The 21,256-nt window shown below is 34.0% G+C and overlaps 1 protein-coding gene across 1 annotated transcript; it reads left to right on the top strand.

The window, feature by feature from the left end:
- The first annotated feature begins 1,184 nt into the window (after positions 1-1,184).
- LOC138716505 (hexamerin-like) lies at positions 1,185-17,328 on the top strand. The gene is made up of 11 exons (XM_069849647.1): positions 1,185-1,318; positions 3,833-3,966; positions 4,075-4,230; positions 6,379-6,556; positions 7,641-7,933; positions 10,003-10,287; positions 10,649-10,819; positions 13,832-13,960; positions 14,053-14,368; positions 15,009-15,145; positions 16,903-17,328. The coding sequence occupies exons 1-11, from the start codon at positions 1,231-1,233 to the stop codon at positions 17,215-17,217; spliced, it is 2,202 nt and encodes a 733-aa protein (XP_069705748.1). The 5' UTR covers positions 1,185-1,230; the 3' UTR covers positions 17,218-17,328.
- Positions 17,329-21,256: the final 3,928 nt, after the last annotated feature.

Raw genomic sequence — 21,256 nt, 5'->3', positions numbered from 1 at the left:
GATGATGATGATGATGATGATGACATGCGTTGCCATGGCAACATCTATTATGTTGAGGTGTAGCCTGAACTCTTGATTTTTTATGAATGAAATATTAAAAATATATTTTTATTATGTTATTCAACTGGTAGTATTTCAAACTACAGATTCAGTGAACTTGTTAATTTTCCAACAGAGAAACGAAAATTCATCGCTCTGTTCTTAAAACAGGGTGTTAGTCCCTTGTCTTCTAACTATTTGTCATGTGTTGTTTTGCGTAATGCTGCCTATGCAGGTAGAGGTTCCCGTTAATTGTTGTGAATGTTTAATATTGGTTCAATTACAGTAAGTACTAAATTACAAATTGTTCTTTCAAAATCATGAGAAAAGTGAGAAGAAAATATGATGATGATGACGATGACGATGACGATATAATAGTGGTTCCATTTAGTTGAGATGCACTTTACATTTCAATGTCTTTTCTAAGTTCTTTCAAATATAAAGTGGTGAAGAAACATAGATTACTTTTTATATTCAGAATTTTCTAACATAAAAATAGGAAGAAATAGTAATAAATATATATATATATATATATATATATATATATGGACTCCAATAAGACTTTCTAAATGTATATCTTATTTGCAAAGTAAAGTAAAAGAGAAAATTGTTTTATAATATAATAATTTGTTTCATGATATTATACTTTTTATATTCTGCATTTTCTAACATAGAAATAGGAAGAAACAGTAATAAATATATGGACTCCAATAAGTCTTTCTGAATATTTATCTTATTTGCAAAAGTAGAGCACTCCAAAAACACTTTCTAAATGTTTATCTCATTTGCAAAGTAAAGTAACAGAGAAAGTTGCTTGATAATATAATAATTTGTTTCATGATATTATACTTTTTATATTCAGCATTTTCTAATATAAAAATAGGAAGAAATTGTATTAAATATATGGACTTCAATAAGACTTTCTAAAAGTTTATCTTATTTGCAAAAGTAGAGTACTCCAATAAGAGTTTCTAAATGTTTATCTTATTTGTAAAATAAAGTAACAGAGAAAGTTGCTTCATAATAAAATAATTTGTTTCACGATATTAATTAGATACAAGTCATATACCGAAGAACAAAATCGAGCCCTTAGCAACACTTCCGCACGTCTGTCGCTCCATGTCAAAGGTCGTATTTGTCTAGTATAAAAATGAGCGGTAGAGGTCCAGTCTGCGTACTGCAGTGACTACCATGAGGACGGCACTAGCTCTCGTGTTCGCGGCCCTCGTGGCCCTTGTCACCGCCTACCCGGGCCCCAGTCAGGACTACAAGATCGTCGGTAAGTGGGCGTAACAACTCCAAGAAATTTGATACTTTAAATTAGATGAAAACTATGTAAACTTGAATTTAATTTTTGCTTTGAAAATAATTTGATCAAACTGCGGGGCTATTTGGCTATTATTTTTTGTAGTTATTGTAAAGAAAATGAAATGCAGCTTTATATAAATTCACTAAATTCAATTTTATTAAGAACGTATAGGACTATAATTCTTTACCTCCGCTCTACCTCAAGTTTTCATCATTTCTGCAATAAATATTAGAAGATCAAATTTTATTCTCGGAATAAATATGCAAATTCACAATTATTCCATAGGGATTATTTCCCTTTCCTTGTGTCTGTACTTTGTCCTCTGTACCCTTAAGAAGTGACTTCATCACACTCCTTACAAGTTCAGGGATTCCCGTTGTGGACTCCAAACCCTGCTATGGCATGAGTGATCTGTAGACTACTACCTTTAAGTAGAGGTCTAGTATCATTATGATCTCGTATCACACGATTCTCCAGTCGAAAATTCAATAATATGAAATTAGAAGAAAGACTTCTGAGCATATAAAAGGCTCTTCATAAATACACACAGTTCATTTAATAATTCCTAAAAAAAATCAGTTCCCTAGAAAAATATAAGAATACAGGGTGTTGAAAGTAAAGAGGTTATTTCTCGTGGTCTTCAAATTAAGAAAAAATACAGCCATAACAACTTATAACTTGCTAAACATAGCGGGTGAACCGTCAGCAATGTCATTAATTTCTGGAGGTTATTCTTTGAGATATTTTAAACAGAAAAGTTTAATACAATTTTGCTCGTTTTTGTTTCCTTTTCAAGATAAAAAATTATTATAATGAAATATTTCACACTGTGTTTTGGAAAGCCACTGGTTTAATTTCTAATATACTCAATATTTAAGAGAGCAGTGTATTATAATAATAAATAATCTTAAGAATTTTAGTTTCTTCTTCTAAATATGCAGAAATTTGATTCGAACAAATGTAACATTTTAAAATTTCTTTACGGAACAAACAGTTACATTTGTTCGGATCAAATTTCTGCACATTTAAAGGACAAAACTAAAATAATTTAAATCATCTATTATCATAATGCACTGCTCTTTTAAATTGACTTAGCATACTGGAAATTAAATATGTCTTTTTCCAAACACGCTATGAAATTTTTCATATAAAACAATTTTTATTTCAGAAAGAAAACAAAAAACGAGCTAAATTGTATCAAACATTTTTGTTTAAATTATCTCAAAGAATAACCCCTGAAATTAATGACATTACTTACGGTTCACTCTGTATATTATGTATATCACAGTTTCTTCGAAATTGTAAAAATCAATTATAGTATATTGTGAAGTTGCAATTTTCATAGTTACGATCGAGATATTTTTGAAACAGCCGAAATGCGATTTATGAAAAGAACTGCTGGTTACTCTCCCCTTGACCATAAAAGAAATCAGGGCATTCTTAAAGAATTAAAAGTAGATTCAATTATCCAGTACACAGAACAATATAGACTGAACTGGAAAGAAAATGTTGCCAGAATGCCCTCCAACAGCTTGCCAAAACTGATCTTACGCTAAACTTCAAGAGGCCGAAGAAACTTGGAAAGGCCTAAATAGAGAACGTAACAGAATCATAGGTTTAATACTGAAATGGTTATGATGGAAACATTTTGAAAACGAAAATGGCATGGCTGCAATTTATTCTAAAATTCTTCACCATCACCATCTCTACTATCGGAACTAGATTTCTTAGAGGTCTTTTCAGTTTCTGGACTAAAAGAAATATGAAGTTTTACTGTTATTCAAAGTTCCCTTGACCGATATATATACATGAGAAATTAAGAGACTGGGATTTCCACCTTTTCGGCACCAAACCAAGTTCTTTTTCATGATTAAATTCTCTCTATTAAAGGGCTACTCCTTCCATTAGCATTTCCACTATAATCCATAAAATAAAACAAGTTTATAAACATTTAAATCTATCTCATTTATACTTCTGCTAACACCGGAATTGTTCACTGAAGTATAGCGACGTTTAATAATTTCAAAATAAACAATCTACGAGTTTTATATAACATTTTATAAAAATGAAGTTCATATTCTCAATATGCTGCAATTATAACACAACTCTCTCACCTCTTGCAGCTGACAATCAAGCGAATCAGTCGTTTGGTAGACCCTAATATTTTGACTCATTCCCAATATATTAGGTTCGAATCCCGAAGTAGATTTTTCAGACTGATCATCGGGAGTTCCAACGCCGACAACCCAAGAAATTACCGGAATTCATTCATTCATAGTTTTCCGCCCTAGGGCAGGTCCTTTACTGCAAACCCGGAATTCTACGATCTTCCCTCTTTCCCGTCTTCCTCCTAGTCTTCGAGCACGATCCATATGATACAATGACAGCATATTACAAGATAACTTTCGCGCGACTTCCTCTTCATTCACTCTCCTTCCACTGCCACAGTTTTAAACGGTGTTAAAACAAAGTCTTCGTTTGCAGCCGATAAGCCGTTCTTGCAGAGGCAGAGAGACTTCCTAAGGCTCCTGGTTCGTATCCAACAACCCAACTACTACTCTGACCAGTTCGAACTTGGAAACTCTTATGATGTCGAGGGTAACATCAATAACTACAAGGTTGGTCCTCCTTCCTTAACAATTTATTATAATACATTTTTCACTCTTTTGCGTCAAATAATAATCTAAATCTGGAAGAGTCTGACGTACTTTTGCTCTTAATTACAGAACCCACAAGTTGTGAAGCAGTTCCTGGCCATATACAAGGCTGGCATGCTGCCACGTGGGGTGCCATATTCGCCCTACTACAGCACCCAGCGCTACGAGACCAAGCTACTGTTTGACCTCTTCTACTACGCCAATGACTACGACACCTTCTATAAGGTAAAATCAACAGCTGTGCGATTCATTTTAATTTTTAGATCAAATGCGTTTATATGCCGGCGTGGGGGACAAATGCCAAAACATGTAGCCTTAAGTTTTACGTAGCTTCGTCGCTTCAAATCCCACCTTAGGTATGGATGTTTTTGTCAGTGTAGTATTCTGTATTGTCTCAGTTTTAGTCCCGGTGACGTGCTGCCCTCACGTCACGACAGTCCCGTTTATGTCCGTTTAATATGACGTAGAAAAAATAAAGGACAACCACAGAGAATTTGAATAATCCCAAGAAACAATAGCTAACTCAATTATGTACATTCAAAAGTACCTTTCGAAAGGTTTCTTATTTTGAATTCAACTACTTATTATTCAAGCATAATTTATTTTTGAAAATGAACAATATAAAATCACAAACACAGTAACACTGGGACGTAAATTGGTAACTGTTATTAATGGGAATAATATTTATAAATATTAAATCCACAGCTTTCGAGGATATATAGAATTATACAGAAGTCAGGAAAGATTTAATTGTCCTCTGACTTTGTTAAGAAGCAAATTTATATAAAAAAGTACAGTGGACTCTCCTAAGTTCGACAGAACAGAATTAAAAGTTCTGTCCAATAAGGGTAGTGAGTGTGGCAAGTGAAATGAATACAAATTCTTATTGGTTATCCATCAACGAATACAGTACTGTACTTACATTTCCTGCCCCCCCCCCGAGACTTGTGTATGCGCTTCTAGTACCACAGTGGGTTTCGACAGTTACGTCTCACAAACGGCACAATTCACAAATAGAAAAAGAAGAGTTCATTAATTTAAAATCAGCGATCAATATGGATGTCCTTTTCAATAAAATATTCTGTTTTCCTTTAACAAAAGTATCACTACAAGATACAGGACCAATTCTCATTCAAATGGCAAAACCATTTCTTAGTGCCCGTATAGGGGCGTGTCTAATTCTCCTACGTAAGCAGTCGAACTATAGGATGTCTAACTTAAGAGCTTCCACTGTAATACTAATTTTGTTCATAAGAGTATGGAGTTTATTCATATATAAACTAATTTCAGATATAGTCATCATTTTCTGATCTATCATTAGTAGCCTCTTGTTAGGGAAAAAGCAGCGTTTAGAAGAAAAATCGTAGAGTGTAGACGAATAAAAACTCATTCTTTTATATATCCTAGTAGTCAATAATCGACACGATTAATATCTGGTGATATTGGAGGCACAGCTTCGGAAAATGCTTGCTTCTGATATGATATCCAAAAGTGATTGTGAGTAGTTCTTTCATTAGATTATGAATGTGGAGAGCAGTAGCGTCTGAGATTATGTTTTCAGTTTCATGATTTTACAACTTTGGTAGCACGTGGACATAAATTAAGGATAATTAAAACTGTACATAAATCTTTAAAACGATGGCAATGAAAGGAAACCATCAAACATTGTTTTATTTGTAGTAAAACAGGGTGAGATTGGTTGCTGACGCCGACTAGATATGAAGGGTGCAGAGCCATAGTGGACCAAGCGCTATTTATTAAAAACTGAGAAATCAAGGCTTAAAGTTAAGTGAATACCATAGTTTAATAAAGATTGACATATCATTTAGTTTTAATGTGTACTTGCTACATGTTTCCATTAAATTATGATATTAACTTCATTTTAACCCTTGTATTCTACGGTTTTAGTAAATGGCGCTTGGCCCACTATGGTTCTGAACCCTTCATATTCCGGTAGTTCAAAATTACTGCAATATCAACGTCTAACATATAGTAGAACTTAGAAGAAGTAAACTAGGTTTCTGAAATCGAAGTAATGTATCATCCGAATAAAAATCAGCCATTTTCAAAGAGGTCAACGCTTCTAACTAAATATTATCACCATAGCAGTATTCTAACTTGCCTAAAAAGTCTATACGATTGGTAATAAGTGAATTTAAAGTTGATATTTTCCAACACAGAAAATATAAATATGGTCAAATGCGTGTATTTAATTACATAGTTTTAAAATTTTATAATTTTATTAAGACAACATGAAACGTGGCAATTTTAAAGACAGTCAAAATTCTGAATAAGTTAAAAAAATTGCTGTAAATTAAACTTAAAATATACTGTATTTATTTACTGTATGCATATCATTCTTATTTCATTTAGACCGCATGCTGGGCCCGTGATCGCGTGAACGAAGGCCAGTTCTTGTATGCCTTCAGTGTTGCCACCTTCCAACGCGAGGACCTCAATGATATCGTACTGCCACCTCCCTATGAGATCTATCCCTATCTCTTCGTGGAGGCTGATGTAATTCAGAAGGCATATGAGACCAGAGAGAGAGGTAAGAATTGCCTTTATGCTTAAATTGCAATTAGTGTAATGTGAATCGTTTGTAATACATGCATAAATCTAAAGAGAACATCATCTATTTAAATAGGTTACAATTGTATTTATTATTGAAATGGATACTAATTTTAAAGATTTAATACAATTTTTAACATATTTATACAAAACATTATGAAAACAGAAGTATATTTATTTATTTATTTAACCTGGTAGAGATAGGGTCATCAGGCCTTCTCCTCCCCTCTACCAGGGGATTACAACTACAATATTAAGAATACAATTAGGCCTACAATTATTATAATTACAATTAATATTAAATTTACAAATACAATAAAATCAAAGTACTAAAGGATTAACTGATTAATAAAAGCTAGACAGTTATTGTAAAATTTAAGAAGAAAGAAACATGATTTAGGAAAAAGTAATTGAGGGGTTTGGTGCAAGAACCAGTTAAGTCCAGAGAAAACACTTTTGGAGTAAATACGATAAAAAAATTGGACTTTCCTGATTTTTGCACCAAACATTTCAAATCTGACACATTACTAGCAAAAGATCATTATTGTCTAAATAAAGTTCATGAATAATAAAAAATAAAAAACACATGTCATAATTTTATTAGTAACTGTCAATAATATTAAATATCTTTACGTGAGAATCACATTATACCATATCATCAAAATACAAATTCTACTTATACAAATCCGGGACTAGTCTGATTCTTGCTCCAAATACAATAAAAGTCTCTGTTGGTAACTAAGCGTATCCCATTCAGGTAAGTCCACACAACTCTGGTTCTTACACCAAAAGATGTGCACTGTCGTATTATACGTATGGGATGCATACTCTAACTCATTTTCACCAAAAGTGGATTTATCTGATTTTTACATTAAACCCCTCAATTGTTCTTATAAAATATTGCAAGGTGAGAATACTAAAACAAATTTATACTCCTAATTTATATTAGTCAAAGTTGAAATAAAATAATACAAGTCATATCTGAAAAAGTGTCTGCAACGAAAAGATGGTGACTGAAAATAGCTATGATCATTTCACGTGACTAACATGATCGTTGCTTCCAGATGTGGGTCTGACTTCCCCAAAGACGTACGTGTTCCCAGCTAACTACACTGTATACAACCCCGAGCAGCTCCTTAACTACTACAGAGAGGACGTGGGTCTCAATACCTACTATGCTTACTATTTCTACAACTACCCGACCTTCCTCAACGAGACCGAGTACGGCCTGAACTTCGCCCGCCGTGGTGAACAATTCTACTACACGCGCCAGCAGATCTATGCTCGCTACTACCTGGAGCGCCTGTCCTGGGACCTGCCCGACGTCGAGCCCTACTACTACGACCGTCCCTTCCAGGTATTATTCTTAAACACATTATTTTGTCCGCTATGTATCGAAGATCCACTCCTAGTTAAATCAAACTTTCTCAGAACCAGAGCTTGAGCATGTGATTTTTTGCAACACTTTATAAAAATATAAACAGTCCCAAATAATACAAAAGCTTCCTTTTCACAGATGAAGAGCACAGGAAAAGAGCGTGCTATGTCCACTTTAGTAAATTTTTCATGAGATCAATTGAAGGGTTCAGAACCATTGTGGGTCAAGCGCCTTTTATTAAAACCGAAGAAAACAAGTGTTAAAATGAAGTTATTACCATAATTCAATGGAAACATATAGCAAGTAATATAAAGTATACACGTTAAAACTAAATTATATGTCAATCTTCATTAAACTATGGTATTCACTTAACTTTAGCCGTTGCTTTCTCCGTTTTTAATAAATGGCGCTTGGCCCACTATGGCTCTGAACCCTTCAATTTATAGTTACACTTTAGCATTTGCATTTTCTATATGCCAAATCTAAAATCGGTCGTAACTTGGGCTGTTCACATTACCACAATGTTTGATTCAAAGCATTAAACTAATGAAATCTACTCCACACATCATGTATAACTCATTTAAAAGAAAAGTGGAAAAGCACGTTCTTTTCCTGTGCTCTTCAAATTCTTTCCAACTCTAATATTTTTTAGTTTTCTCTATAAACTTCATAGTACAAACAGTACTAAAATTATTGATCATCTGCTGTCCACATTTCCCTAACAACAAAGTATTTATTTATTGTTTATAATAGTGAGTTGATTTCTGCTATGGTTCTCACAACAGAGGAGGTGTTTATTGTCGAGCATTCTCTCTGGTTATACGGAGTGAGGAGTCAGAATGGGCCGAGCTTGTGCCACGTTAAAGAGCAATACAAGGAGCGATTTAACAATTTGGCACCAAATAACACAAAAATGTTAGCTATCTTCGAGAATTTCCGTCGTACGGGATCAGTTGTATGTCGCCTCGCATGTTAGGCCTATAATGATTTATCTTGACTTTCAGAGTTTGTTTGTAATTTCAGTACTCCGTATGACGGAAATAATGCTTGACAATAAACACCTTTTCTATTGTTAGAATCATAATTGCAGAAATCAACACAACACTGAATTCACAATATGTCAAACTTTTGTATACAATAAATAAATACTTCGTTGCTAGGGAAACGTGGACAGCAGATGAGTGATAATGTCGGTACTGTTTGTTTTGGCGCATACTGTACATAATCACATTAAACACACAGTAGAGTCTTGTTAATCCGAACTAATTGGGACCAAGACCTATTCGGATTACAAGATTTTCGGATTAACCGAAATATTTCCTGTAATGCAATGCATGTTATTCATGCGCGCTGAGAGACGGTGGTGGGAGTACCTGTTGCTATTTTTAGAACCACTACCTGCCTGCTTGATTTTATGGACATGACAGATCTGTAAATTATGTACAGGAAACACTATTGTTGTAAGTACCCTTGAATGTGCTATTTTCATATTTTTTTAAAGTAAAAGAAATTGAGTGAATTTATACATTTTTTCTTTTCGCTACTTTATAGGCCTACTATTACAATAAATTTAGTTTTTTTCTTAAATAATTTTGTTCGGATTAACCAGATATTCGGATTAGCGTAGTTCGGATTAACGAGACTCTACTGTACTTCAAAAATTGTTTTTATACTTCAGTCTCTCTAGCCTCCGAAAATACAAATTCATTATAGCAATCTGATCATTTGGTACGATTTCATATAAATATGACGAATTAAATACCACCCAGCTTACTATCTTGTACTGCACAATCAATGTGAATCTAGTACGCGTGCAAAATTGTACAATAATTAAAAACTTAGTTCTAGCACGTAACAATAATATAGTCTACTTTTACACACGTCAGTGACTTGACTGTCAATGATGATATTTTCCTTTAACAACATGATTATGGTAAGGAAATTATTATAAATTGATGTATACATTACGTAACTGAATGTTACCACTGTCTACTTTGAAACGTATTGAAAAATTTAACCTAATGTAAACTTTTAAAACTCCGTTTCAGACCGCATACAACCCCAATCTGCGATATCCTAATGGTCAGGAAGTGCCAGTCCGTCCATACGAGTACAGCAGACAAAATTCCTACGATTACAACGGCAACAGTTATTACTACGGAAACTACTACACCGGCAATAATGAGTACTACACTGGCAACTACTACACCGGCAACTACCAGCCCACTTACTACTACGGCTATGCCAACAACTACGACTACTACTACCCCGAGGACCTCCTGACTTACGAGAAACGTGTCAACGACGCCATCGATTATGGCTACTTCTTTTCAGTAAGTATAATATAAAATTATTTGTAAGCATCTCATGACTATTATAAAAAAATCTTATTAACTAAAATTGTTTTGTTTACTTATTATTCCTTATGAATTGATTAGTAGGCCGATCTATCGAACCCTTATTTAGGGTGGCTTTTGTAAATTAATTGTTTCCTCAAGTAGTATTAGCTTTGTCTTGCTTAACACCAAGACATTTCAATTTTTATACAAAATATCTATTGCGATTAATTAGAAATTGTAAATAATATTATAATTTTCAGAATATACATTAAATTATTAATTAATAGTTTTATCATTAATGCACTATATAAAACAGAAGTAACATTGCTATAAATGAATAATTTTTGCATTACAGCCATACCAAGGCAAATATCCTCTGTACGAAGACTATTACAAGGGTATCAACTACTTGGGTGATGTGATTGAAGGCAATGGAGAAACAGTAAACAAGAGATTCTACGGTTCAATCTACCATTATTACCGCGCATTAGCCGGCAAGAGTGTGGATCCCTACAATAACCACGGGGTGAGTTATGAACTTCGTTCAATATGAAATATTAATTGTCAATGTTAATTATATTTTGTAGTCTAAAATTATCCACCACTTCGATATGTTATTAACAATTGCAATAACCGATGCCTTCTTACTAAATTTTCCTTAACCCCTAACTTGGCAAATCTTCATTTCTCACACTAGTTTATTAAACTTGTCGGACCGTAAAGAAAACAACTATCGCAATGCCCATATTTTTACGTGTTGTACAATATTATAATATTGTGAAATTTTAATTTTCCTACCAATCTTTTTCTAATGGCTTGTGCAGCAAATGCTGCTGCAAACTAAGTTCGTTAGACGTTCAAATAAAAATTTTTCAGATTTATTTTCAATGAAGAATACTTGTTTTTTGATAGCTATTTACTTCCATAATAATGAAACATACTCCCTCTGAATGGATTTTTTTAGGCCAAATACTTTTTCTTGAACCAATCCAACTTCAGTTTTTGAGTTTCAACGCGAAAACGCAAGTATCAATGTCAGGACGATAGCAGTAGCTATTTCAGGTCATTGTGGATTGTAGGCAAAAGTTAAAAATATGTCAGGTTTGCTAAGCTTTCGAACAATAGCATTTTCGTATAGCTGCTGCATGTAGAACTTGAAATGTAGAGCGTAAAATAATTTTTATCCTACTAAGAGATCTTGGTGAAATGATCTGGAGAATACAAAATTTTCTAGGCCTCTTATTTTATCAGTAAGTAATAACTTTTTATCTTTCCTTAGGAACTGTAATTTTTGCGCTCTCTCGAGCCAATACTGAAGGCAATGACACTATCAATATCTACACTACACTGCTATTACTTACTTACTTATTTACTGGCTTTTAAGGAACCCGGAGGTTCATTGCCGCCTTCATATAAGCCCGTCATTGGTCCCTATCCTGAGCTACACCGCCATTAAGTATATGAAAAAGACCCAAACCCACTGGTTTAATAAGTATAAAAATATTTAATTTTGAATAACAATATTATTATCTTACTTAAGTTTTGTAGTTATATATAGCAGTCACTCAGTAAATTATAGAAAAGAAGATCTAAATTAAGATATTCTCTACATTTACTTACATAACCTCAAAACGTTTCACTTTCAGTCATCAATATAGCATCAATATTATGTACAATTAATGAAGAATAGACGCATCATGATATTAACTATAATAATATTTAATTTCTAATGGTAATAATGTCATCAAACCACCTCAAGTTTCGTAGATTTGAATATCCAATACACAGTTGTACTCAGAAAATTATACACTGCAGAATCAGTTTTTAATAATAAATTGAATTGAGCTCTAAATATGTCGGCAATCCTGCAGGTCATGGCCTTCGTGTAATAACCTATTGTTTATTGTAGTGTGTGTTTTGTTCTGAAATTCAATCAAGTCGGCCGTGATTCAATAAAATTAGTTCTCAAAACTGACAACAAATGGATTTTGGAAAATAGGAAAATTATGTAGGAAAATTGACATTTCACTGAAAACTACTACTTTTCCGAAAAACTTTGGATGCCAGGCATGAAAATGAGGGGTCACTCATTAAAATCCGTTCAGCCGTTTTCCCGTAATTTCCATTACCAGTTCAAATTATATATATATAGTCTATTAATCTGTTGTATCCTATAGGATACATTGTCAATTTAAGGGTTAAGAGAGTTTCATTTCTTAGGTGGGCGTTTTAGGATGGGATTCAATACAGTGATGATTAAAGACCAAATTTGTTATGTACTTAAAGTTAAAAATGATGCCATGCCGGGTAAACCTGAGTAGATGTGATCAAGATTAAAATAATTTTGAGGCCTTGTTCACAACATTATGCTGGGTTATAAAGACAGGAAAAAGCATCGAGTGAAACGCGCTATTAGTTTGTAACTAACGTTGAAACCGCCAACTTGAACTTACATTTTAAAGGTGAGCACAACCCACTAATCCACCCACAGTTCTACGTCAGAGGAAGCTGTAGCCAATTATATGAATGTAACACAACGAAGTTTGCACCCCATTATTTACGCAACGGCATTATTTATATTGCTTCCTCGTTTATAACTATAGCTAGTTTGATTATTAACTTTTAGTACTTAATAATCCTATTTCTAGTTATAATGGGATAAATATACTTGGTTGAAGACTAACGATATTCAAGTTTTACTAAACAAGTAGTAGTAGTTAAGATTTGTTTGATGCCCTCTCATTTGTATATCTTCGGTTGGATACTCTTACCTTCATTTCTCTTCCAAATAAACTATGCTAAGAATCTGTATCGTCCTTTAAACCCCATCACTTCCTGTTGGCTCTGAGTCAGCAAAGCTTGAATATAATGACAAGCATTTTATTCACTCTATCAACATAGACAACAGACTCACGATTTTGATGTGATATATCTACTTTCACGACCTTCCTCTTAAAAATATAACTTCCGCGACTGGTCATACGTGTATTACTTAAAGTGAAAGCACGATATATTGCGGATCGATATACAGCTAATGTTGATATAACGCGGTTGAAATTATTCTTCAATGAAGATCAATTTTATGAAGTTTTTTTTCCGTGGTGAGAATATTTCATTAGCATACTGTTCATATACACAGTGTAGAAAAATTTCATGCTCTTTGCAATTCTCATTTACTTACAGTAAATTAGTTCTAGGTCTAGAGTAGATTTGCGTAATTAATACCTTTCAATTGTATGTTTTATTACATAAAATTGTACACTGCACTGCATTTTTCTGCAGTATTTTGTCCCATCCTTCCTATTGTTGTCACTCTACAAGTTACCTTCCGATATACCGAGGGTAAGTTGTAACTCAGGAGTGTAATATGTCTCCAGACAGCTGCATCATTTCGGGATTTTATTGTATTTCAATCAGACACCAATTTACACTTCTCTTTTGATTAGGGGAATATTAAAGATGTAGTAATAATATTTAAAATCATGCGAAACAGTCTGTGAAATCATTTTAACAGGGGTTTAAAACCTATTGTCCACAGCTTGCTCCAAGCGCTCTGCAAAACATCTACACAGCTCTGAGAGACCCAGCTAACTACCAGATCCTCAAGCGCGTCAACTATTTCTTCCAAAGATACAAGAACTATCTGCCCCGCTACACCTATGATGAGGTAAGAAACACAGTTCTGAGATATCTTTTGTTTCAGTTGTAGGCTTACAATAAAGAAACGAAGCACATTTATCTACCTGTTATCTTTTCCAGCTCGTATACCCCGGAGTTAAGGTCGTGAATGTTGAAGTTAGCAAGCTCATCACCTACTTCGACTACTTCGATATCGATCTTGACAACGTCGTAAACGTTAAGACGCCTGAGGATGGTCAGTACGTCGACTACCGTGCAAGGCAGACCCGTCTCAACCACAAGCCCTTCACCTACACAGTCGATGTGACCAGTGACAAGGCACAGGATGTGTACGTGCGCGTATTCCTGGGTCCCAAGTACGATTATTTGGGCCGCGAGTACAACATCAACGACCGCAGACACTACTTCGTGGAGCTCGACCGCTTCCCATACAAAGGTGAGTTATAAAACCTATCATTATGTTATACAACTTGGATAGTTCCATTCTTTTATCCGCCACTTCTATCTACACATAAATTATGCTAAAATTAAAATATATTTCGTTTTTGCCTCTTTGATCAATGACTTTACATAATTAAAAGTATGTGAAGGGCTAGAATTAATGCAAAAATATATTACGCATATCAATCGGTTTTAAATATCAAGAAAGTGTAAATTTATGGTTTAATTTCAGGAATGTTTTTGCATTATGAACATTACATGATAGAATTAGTCATTCATTAGTATTCTTAATTAAAACAGTTTCTCTTCGAGTTATACGGCAATTCTTTAAATTTTTACTGTGTGCAAGAAAGCAGTTGCTTAGTTAAGCTTATTTCAAGAAAAGTAGCGAAGTAAAAACAAATAAATGATGCGTAAATACAACAGATTAAATAACCATACTTAATATTAAATAACTCAGTCGTGTAAAGCGAAATAAATGGATAAATAAATATAGGCCCTATTTATACAGGTATGCATACGTAATTTTCAATGCAAACTAGATATTACTTTAATTATATACTTCAACTTTATATGTACCAGATATAAAATAATAAAATTATATGTTATTACTGAAAAATCTTGGTTTATTTCAGTTCAAGCCGGTCAGACAACAATCCAGAGGAATTCACGAGACTCTTATGTCGTCACTCCCGACTATCCCAGCTACAGAACCCTGTTCAGGAAAGTGGAAGATGCCTACCAAGGAAGAGACCAGTTCTACATCGACAGGGTAATGTCACTTAAAATTTATTCTTTATCATCTCCGAATTTAATAAATCAATTACCATATATTACACAGAAAAGTATAAGCTATCGGGAGTATTACTTTTTAAAAACTGAATTATCTTAATCCAATTCCAAGCACAAATTAGAGCCATTGGACTAAATTTCTCCTCTCTCGCATCCTAGTAATATCTCAGTTGTATGCTACGTGGCGTTTGAGACGATGAGCTTATTATTCTTCTGCCACCGTCGGAAAATAAGTGTAATTAAAGTACGTGTAGATATGAAACCTGCGCTATGGGGATATCGATGTTCCGGCTCCGAAATTATGGATTAAATTAATAAATGAATTAGCAACCTGTCCATGTAAAACGCACGGAATGTTGTCGACTATTAACAGAATTCCTAAATCGAGATGACAATTTTTAGACAGAAAAATCTAGTCCAATGTGTGAAGTCGTAAAATAAGTTGATTTCTTCTCGACGTAAAACAAGCATGTTTATAAGGTACAAATATATCAATGCTGAACATCAATAAATTTTGATAAGCCACATGTCGTAGATACAGAAAAAAAGCGTTAAAATATTAATGCTGAAGTACTAAAATTATTACCTGCAACCGGAGCAGAAATGTTAGTTTCATTTTTGGATGAAGATTGCGAGTACTTTAATCTAATATTATTCCTTAGTGTTTAGGGCGATTAGCGACACATTTTAATAAAGATAATCTCAAGAATGGAAAAAAGGATTTTATCTTCGATATAACATTCAAAATCATTCGGATTAAGATATACACAAATAGTCTTCCAAAAGTGAAACCAGCGTGAGTGTAATTGTAACTCTCACCATTTATTTTATAGTAGCTTTTGCTAGCGCCTTCAAAAATCTAATTCGATAATACGCAATACCAAGCTGCTGAAGAAGTTGCCGCAGTTAAAGGGACAAGCCTTACACGAGTTTCATTTTCCTCGTGTGTGTAACATTTTATCAGTTTAAAAGAAATTTATGTAAACTAATAATAATAATAATAATAATAATAATAATAATAATAATAATAATAATAATAATAATAATTACAACAGCGAATTTGAGGCAATTCATACGATTGTGTGTAACGTCTATACTTACAAGAATTAGGGTAATGGAATTGAGATAAATAAAAACAATTTGTTGTAAAATATGTCTATAGAACGGAATGTAATAAGAAATGAATAACATTCAATCTTCCAATATTAATAATAATGTGTTAAAATTGAATGTACTATTAAGAGGGCATGGAAAGAACTTTTTTAAGCTACAGACAATTAAATTAACTAGTATACTGTAATATCCCCTAAAATGTTGTTCTTTATCCATCTGTGTGAGTAATGTCAAAATTCTATTAACTTTCTATAGTTATACGTGTTTATATACCCATCTGTTCCGCGTGCATGTTGAACAACTGAATAGCATTACTTTTTAGAATATACTGCAACCTCACATGAATTACAATGAACTCTTCAAAATATGTTATGTTTATATGCAGATTCCCCTTACGTAGAAATAGGCTCGTTCACATTGTTGAGTTTATTGGAAATATAAGCATTTCCATAGTAAGTCGAATAACGTCAATGTACTTCCGTTCCACAAAATTCTTTCATTTTTTTTCTATTATTATATGCGGAATATAGACGTTACACGTCAACGTTAATAACTATGATTAAAAAATTTAAGAATTCTACTACTGCACATATGTAACAAATTTTCGTCATATCCTACTTACAGAGCCAGCGCTACTGTGGATACCCAGAGCGTCTCCTCCTGCCTAGAGGTAAGAAGGGAGGCCAGGCCTACACCTTCTACGTCATCGTCACACCATACGTCCAGCAGGACGCACATGACTTTGAACCATACAATTACAAGTCGTTCAGCTACTGCGGAGTTGGACCCAACCGCAAATATCCCGATGACAAGCCCCTGGGATACCCCTTCGATCGCCCCATCTACGGAAAGGACTTCTACACTCCCAACATGTATTTCAAGGACGTCGTCATCTTCCACAAGAAACAGGAGGAGGTCAATGCAGCTACCACACACTAGTCGACGAAATGCGCTCAACCGGACCTTCTCTGAAACGTTGAATTGTCTTGTGTTCAGCTCATAGATTGTACTATATTTTTTTTTACTAGATGCAATAAAATATTGAAATGATTTTTAACTTTCCATTACTGCATCCTTCCTAATAGATCCTTCACCTTTGTAGAGATCCTTATACAGTAACGTAAATGTTGTCTTTGATGTAAGAATACCAATGTTTCCTTCCAGATACTATGTATACTAAGTAATCATTTTAGTAGCATTTCTTACTGCGACTATTACATTCTTACTACGTCATACTACTTTTGACCAATAAAACGGTACGAAAGGACGTCTTTCAACCAATCATGGCTACTTATCGCATAATTTTTTTCGTGTCCCTAGCATTTGTTTAATTTTATCGCTTCCCTAGTATTTGTTTATTTTTATCATTACCCTAGCATTTGTTTCTTTGTTTGCCAACATTTCAAACTGCACTGGTCTGGACGTCAAAAAAAAAAAACAAAAAAAAAAAACAAAAAAAAAAACAAACAAAAAAAAACAGAAAATTGCAAACAACTCTAGTCGATGCACAGCAGTTTCAAATGTGACTCGCATTGACATTCAAGAACAAGAATTACTGAAGATCACTGGTCATAGCTATGCATCTTCCCTAAAACCTTATTTACAAATAAATGAAGAGCACCAATCGGAAATCCTGAATAAGTTGAGGAATACACCATGTACATTAACGAGTTCCACTTCTTTTACGTACACATTCAATATACCATCAACTGAACCACCAACCACTAAAACATTCAAATTTGAAAATTGTACTTTCAATAATTGTTCCTTTTAAGATTATTCATGTTTATTTTTTATTTCACCATCGTTAATTAAAACTTTTCTTGTTTATTTCATCATCCCTAATTAAAACTTCACTAACGCTTGTTTATAATATTTAAGTTATGTTATAGCTTCTGCTATATGATATTATGGATAGTCACGTATCAGAGATTTTTTAATACTAAGATTTATTAAAAAATCATCTGTCAATTGACGTTGATTACTGGGATCCGGATAATTGAAGTGGAATGCAACTGTTTTAATAAAAATGAAACTGAATCAACAAAGCCTTCTTGACTAGTAACCGTCCACAGAGTTCAATGAAGATTCCATAGTTGGCACAACTGATAACAAGAAAAGAGCTAATCATAACACACTACTGCCATCTAGCGTAATATTTGTTGAGATGGTACAATAATATATTTTAAGACAGTTGTATTTTCGTAAGTCAATTAATATTTTATTTTATTGGAGTACTTCGTTACTGCTAATCTTTATATACTTTCTTCTAATCATGTAATAGTCAATTAAATCCCACTCGAGTTTCGATTTTCTCTAGATAAATCAAAACCTCTAGTGAGATTACTGTTGATAAAATAATCCAAATTACTGGCAAACTTAACGCCTCTTTCAAACAAGGAATTATATTCAAGAATAGTTAAATAACACTTGATAATACAGTAGTGGTGAACGAGATCGGAAGAATAAGCCAGAGTAATGCGAGGAAACTGTTTAAGATTCCCTTCTCTTACCACGAACCGCACACGATCTTTCAGGAACAGATCTTATGCCCAGTTCCTGAGAATTCTTCAGATGATTCAACTACGTGTAACGTAAAGAGCATTCGAAATCTAAATTTTAGTCTGCAAAGTGTCAAAATTGAGTTGGATTGGTGCGGGGTAGTACGGCAATTAGCAGAGCCAGGTCTCATTTCGAGGACGAGTAGTTTCATAAGTACCACGCCATCCTGATTATTCGACGCTGATAGATGGTCCATCCTATCTCAGACCCCGATAGAGCTAGGTTCTATGTAAGAGGAGCCTGGTAAACTTCAGGGACTGGAGCTCCAAGCCCTTCCTATATCAGCATCGGAAACCCGTACTACCCCCAAGACTTCACCCAAGCTTACTTTTACTATTGTAGATGATAGATGAAATGAGGGGCAGATAAAGAGTGTTGGTGGAATGATGGAGAGAAACGAGAGTAACCTGAGAAAAAAAACGTTATGTAATGCCTGCTTTGTCCACCACAAATTCCATCACGATCTAGACAGGGATGGAACCCGGGCCGCCTGGATCAGAGTTAGCACTTTAGCCACAGACGCGCGCGTTATGTATACAGGGTGAATCGTAAGTAATATTAATTTCAGGGAGTTATTATTTGAGACATTTCAAACAAAAAAAGTTTAATACAGTTTTACTCGTTTTTTCTTCCTTTTCGAGATAAAAGTTGTTTCACATGAAATATTTCATAGCGTGTTTTGGAAAATAAATTGATTGAATTCCTGATATGCTCATCCAATTTAAGAGAGCAGTGTATTACGATAAATAACTTAAAGAATTTTAGTTTTGTCCTTTAAATATGCAGAAATTTGATCCGAACAAATGTAACTTTTATCTCCGTAAAGGAATTTTTTAATGTTACATTTTTTCGGATCAAATTTCTGCACACTTAAAAGACAAAATTAAAATGTTATGTTTTATTTAACGACGGTCGCAACTGCAGAGGTTATATCAGCGTCGCCGGATGTGCCGGAATTTTGTCCCGCAGGAGTTCTTTTACATACCAGTAAATATACTGACATGAGCCTGTCGCATTTAAGCACACTTAAATGCCATCGACCTGGCCCGGGATCGAACCCGCAACCTTGGGCATAGAAGGCCAGCGCTATACCAACTCGCCAACCAGGTCGAGAGTAGTATCAGTAGCAGTAGTAGTAGTAGTATCATTAGCAGTAGTATAAGTTTCAGTACACTCAGTATCAGTAGCAGTAGTATCAGTATCAGTAGCATCATTATCAGTGGCAGTAGTATCAGTATCAGTAGCAGTAGAATCAGTATTAGTAGTAGTATCAGTAGCAGTAGTATTAGTAGCAGTAATATCTGTACCAGTAGTACTAGTATCAGTATCAATATCAGTAGTAGTAGTAGTAGTATCAGTATCAATATCAGTAGTACTAGTATCAGTAGTAGTAATAGTAGTATCAGCATCAGTAGTATTATCAGTATCAGTAGTAGTATCAGTATCAGCATCAGTAGTAATAGTAGTAGTAGCAACAGTAGTAGCAGTAGTATTTATTCCAAATTTATAAACCCTATTTTACATGGATTATATTAACGTTACAGTTTAAACTAACCAGATCAACAAATAAGTAGGCCTAATTATAGACTAATCACAAAAATACAAACTTATAGGCTAATCATAACAACAAATAGAAATACATACAGTAAATAAATTAAAGCCTTGAATGTATGAAGTGTATGAGCTTCATGAACCGTTTGTAGCAACAGTTCTTTTGGAAAACATTCCATAATTGGTTGTTCATAGGTTATTATTTTACAATTTAACAGCATGCGCATTCAGGTATTGTCTTTTCACATAAAATACAGGACATTCAAACAGCGTATGTTCAACAGACTGAATATCGCGAAATCTCAAATCAGCTAGGGAGCAATTTTAGGTATAAAATACTGTTATTAGGTAAAGCTTTAAACTTACAAACATCATCTTCAGAGATACACAGACTTGCCATGCAACAAGAAAATGTTTAAGATTTGAATGAGAAGGCTTGCCTGCCCTAACTGCCGAACTGGCGCGAAAAGAAAAATTCAGAATGTAGAAGAAAAGGCAAAGGAATTGTTTTAAAACCTATTCCAATAACTAAATTATTCTATCTTCAACAATTTTCAAATGGCGTGTATTGACATACTTCAATAAAATTTTATCCAAGTGCCAACTCTCGAAGGAACTCGCCGCATGTAGACTCGTTACCGCAGAGCAGGGAAATGATCTATAACGCATCAGTACGGTGATTATTTATTTTTTTATTTTAGTCGGTTATATTTAACGACGCTTTATCAACTACTAGGCTATTTAGCGACGATGAGATTGGTGATAGCGAGATGATATTTGGCGAAATGAGGCAGAGGATTCGCCATAGAATACCTTGTATTCACTGCGGTGATTATGATGATTAATGGAGCAATTGTGAAATGGT

Source organism: Periplaneta americana, chromosome 16 (assembly GCF_040183065.1).
Source record: "Periplaneta americana isolate PAMFEO1 chromosome 16, P.americana_PAMFEO1_priV1, whole genome shotgun sequence".
Taxonomy (NCBI): domain Eukaryota; kingdom Metazoa; phylum Arthropoda; class Insecta; order Blattodea; family Blattidae; genus Periplaneta; species Periplaneta americana.
Note: the sequence above shows the minus strand (reverse complement) of the source record. Positions and strands in the feature narration are given on the sequence as shown.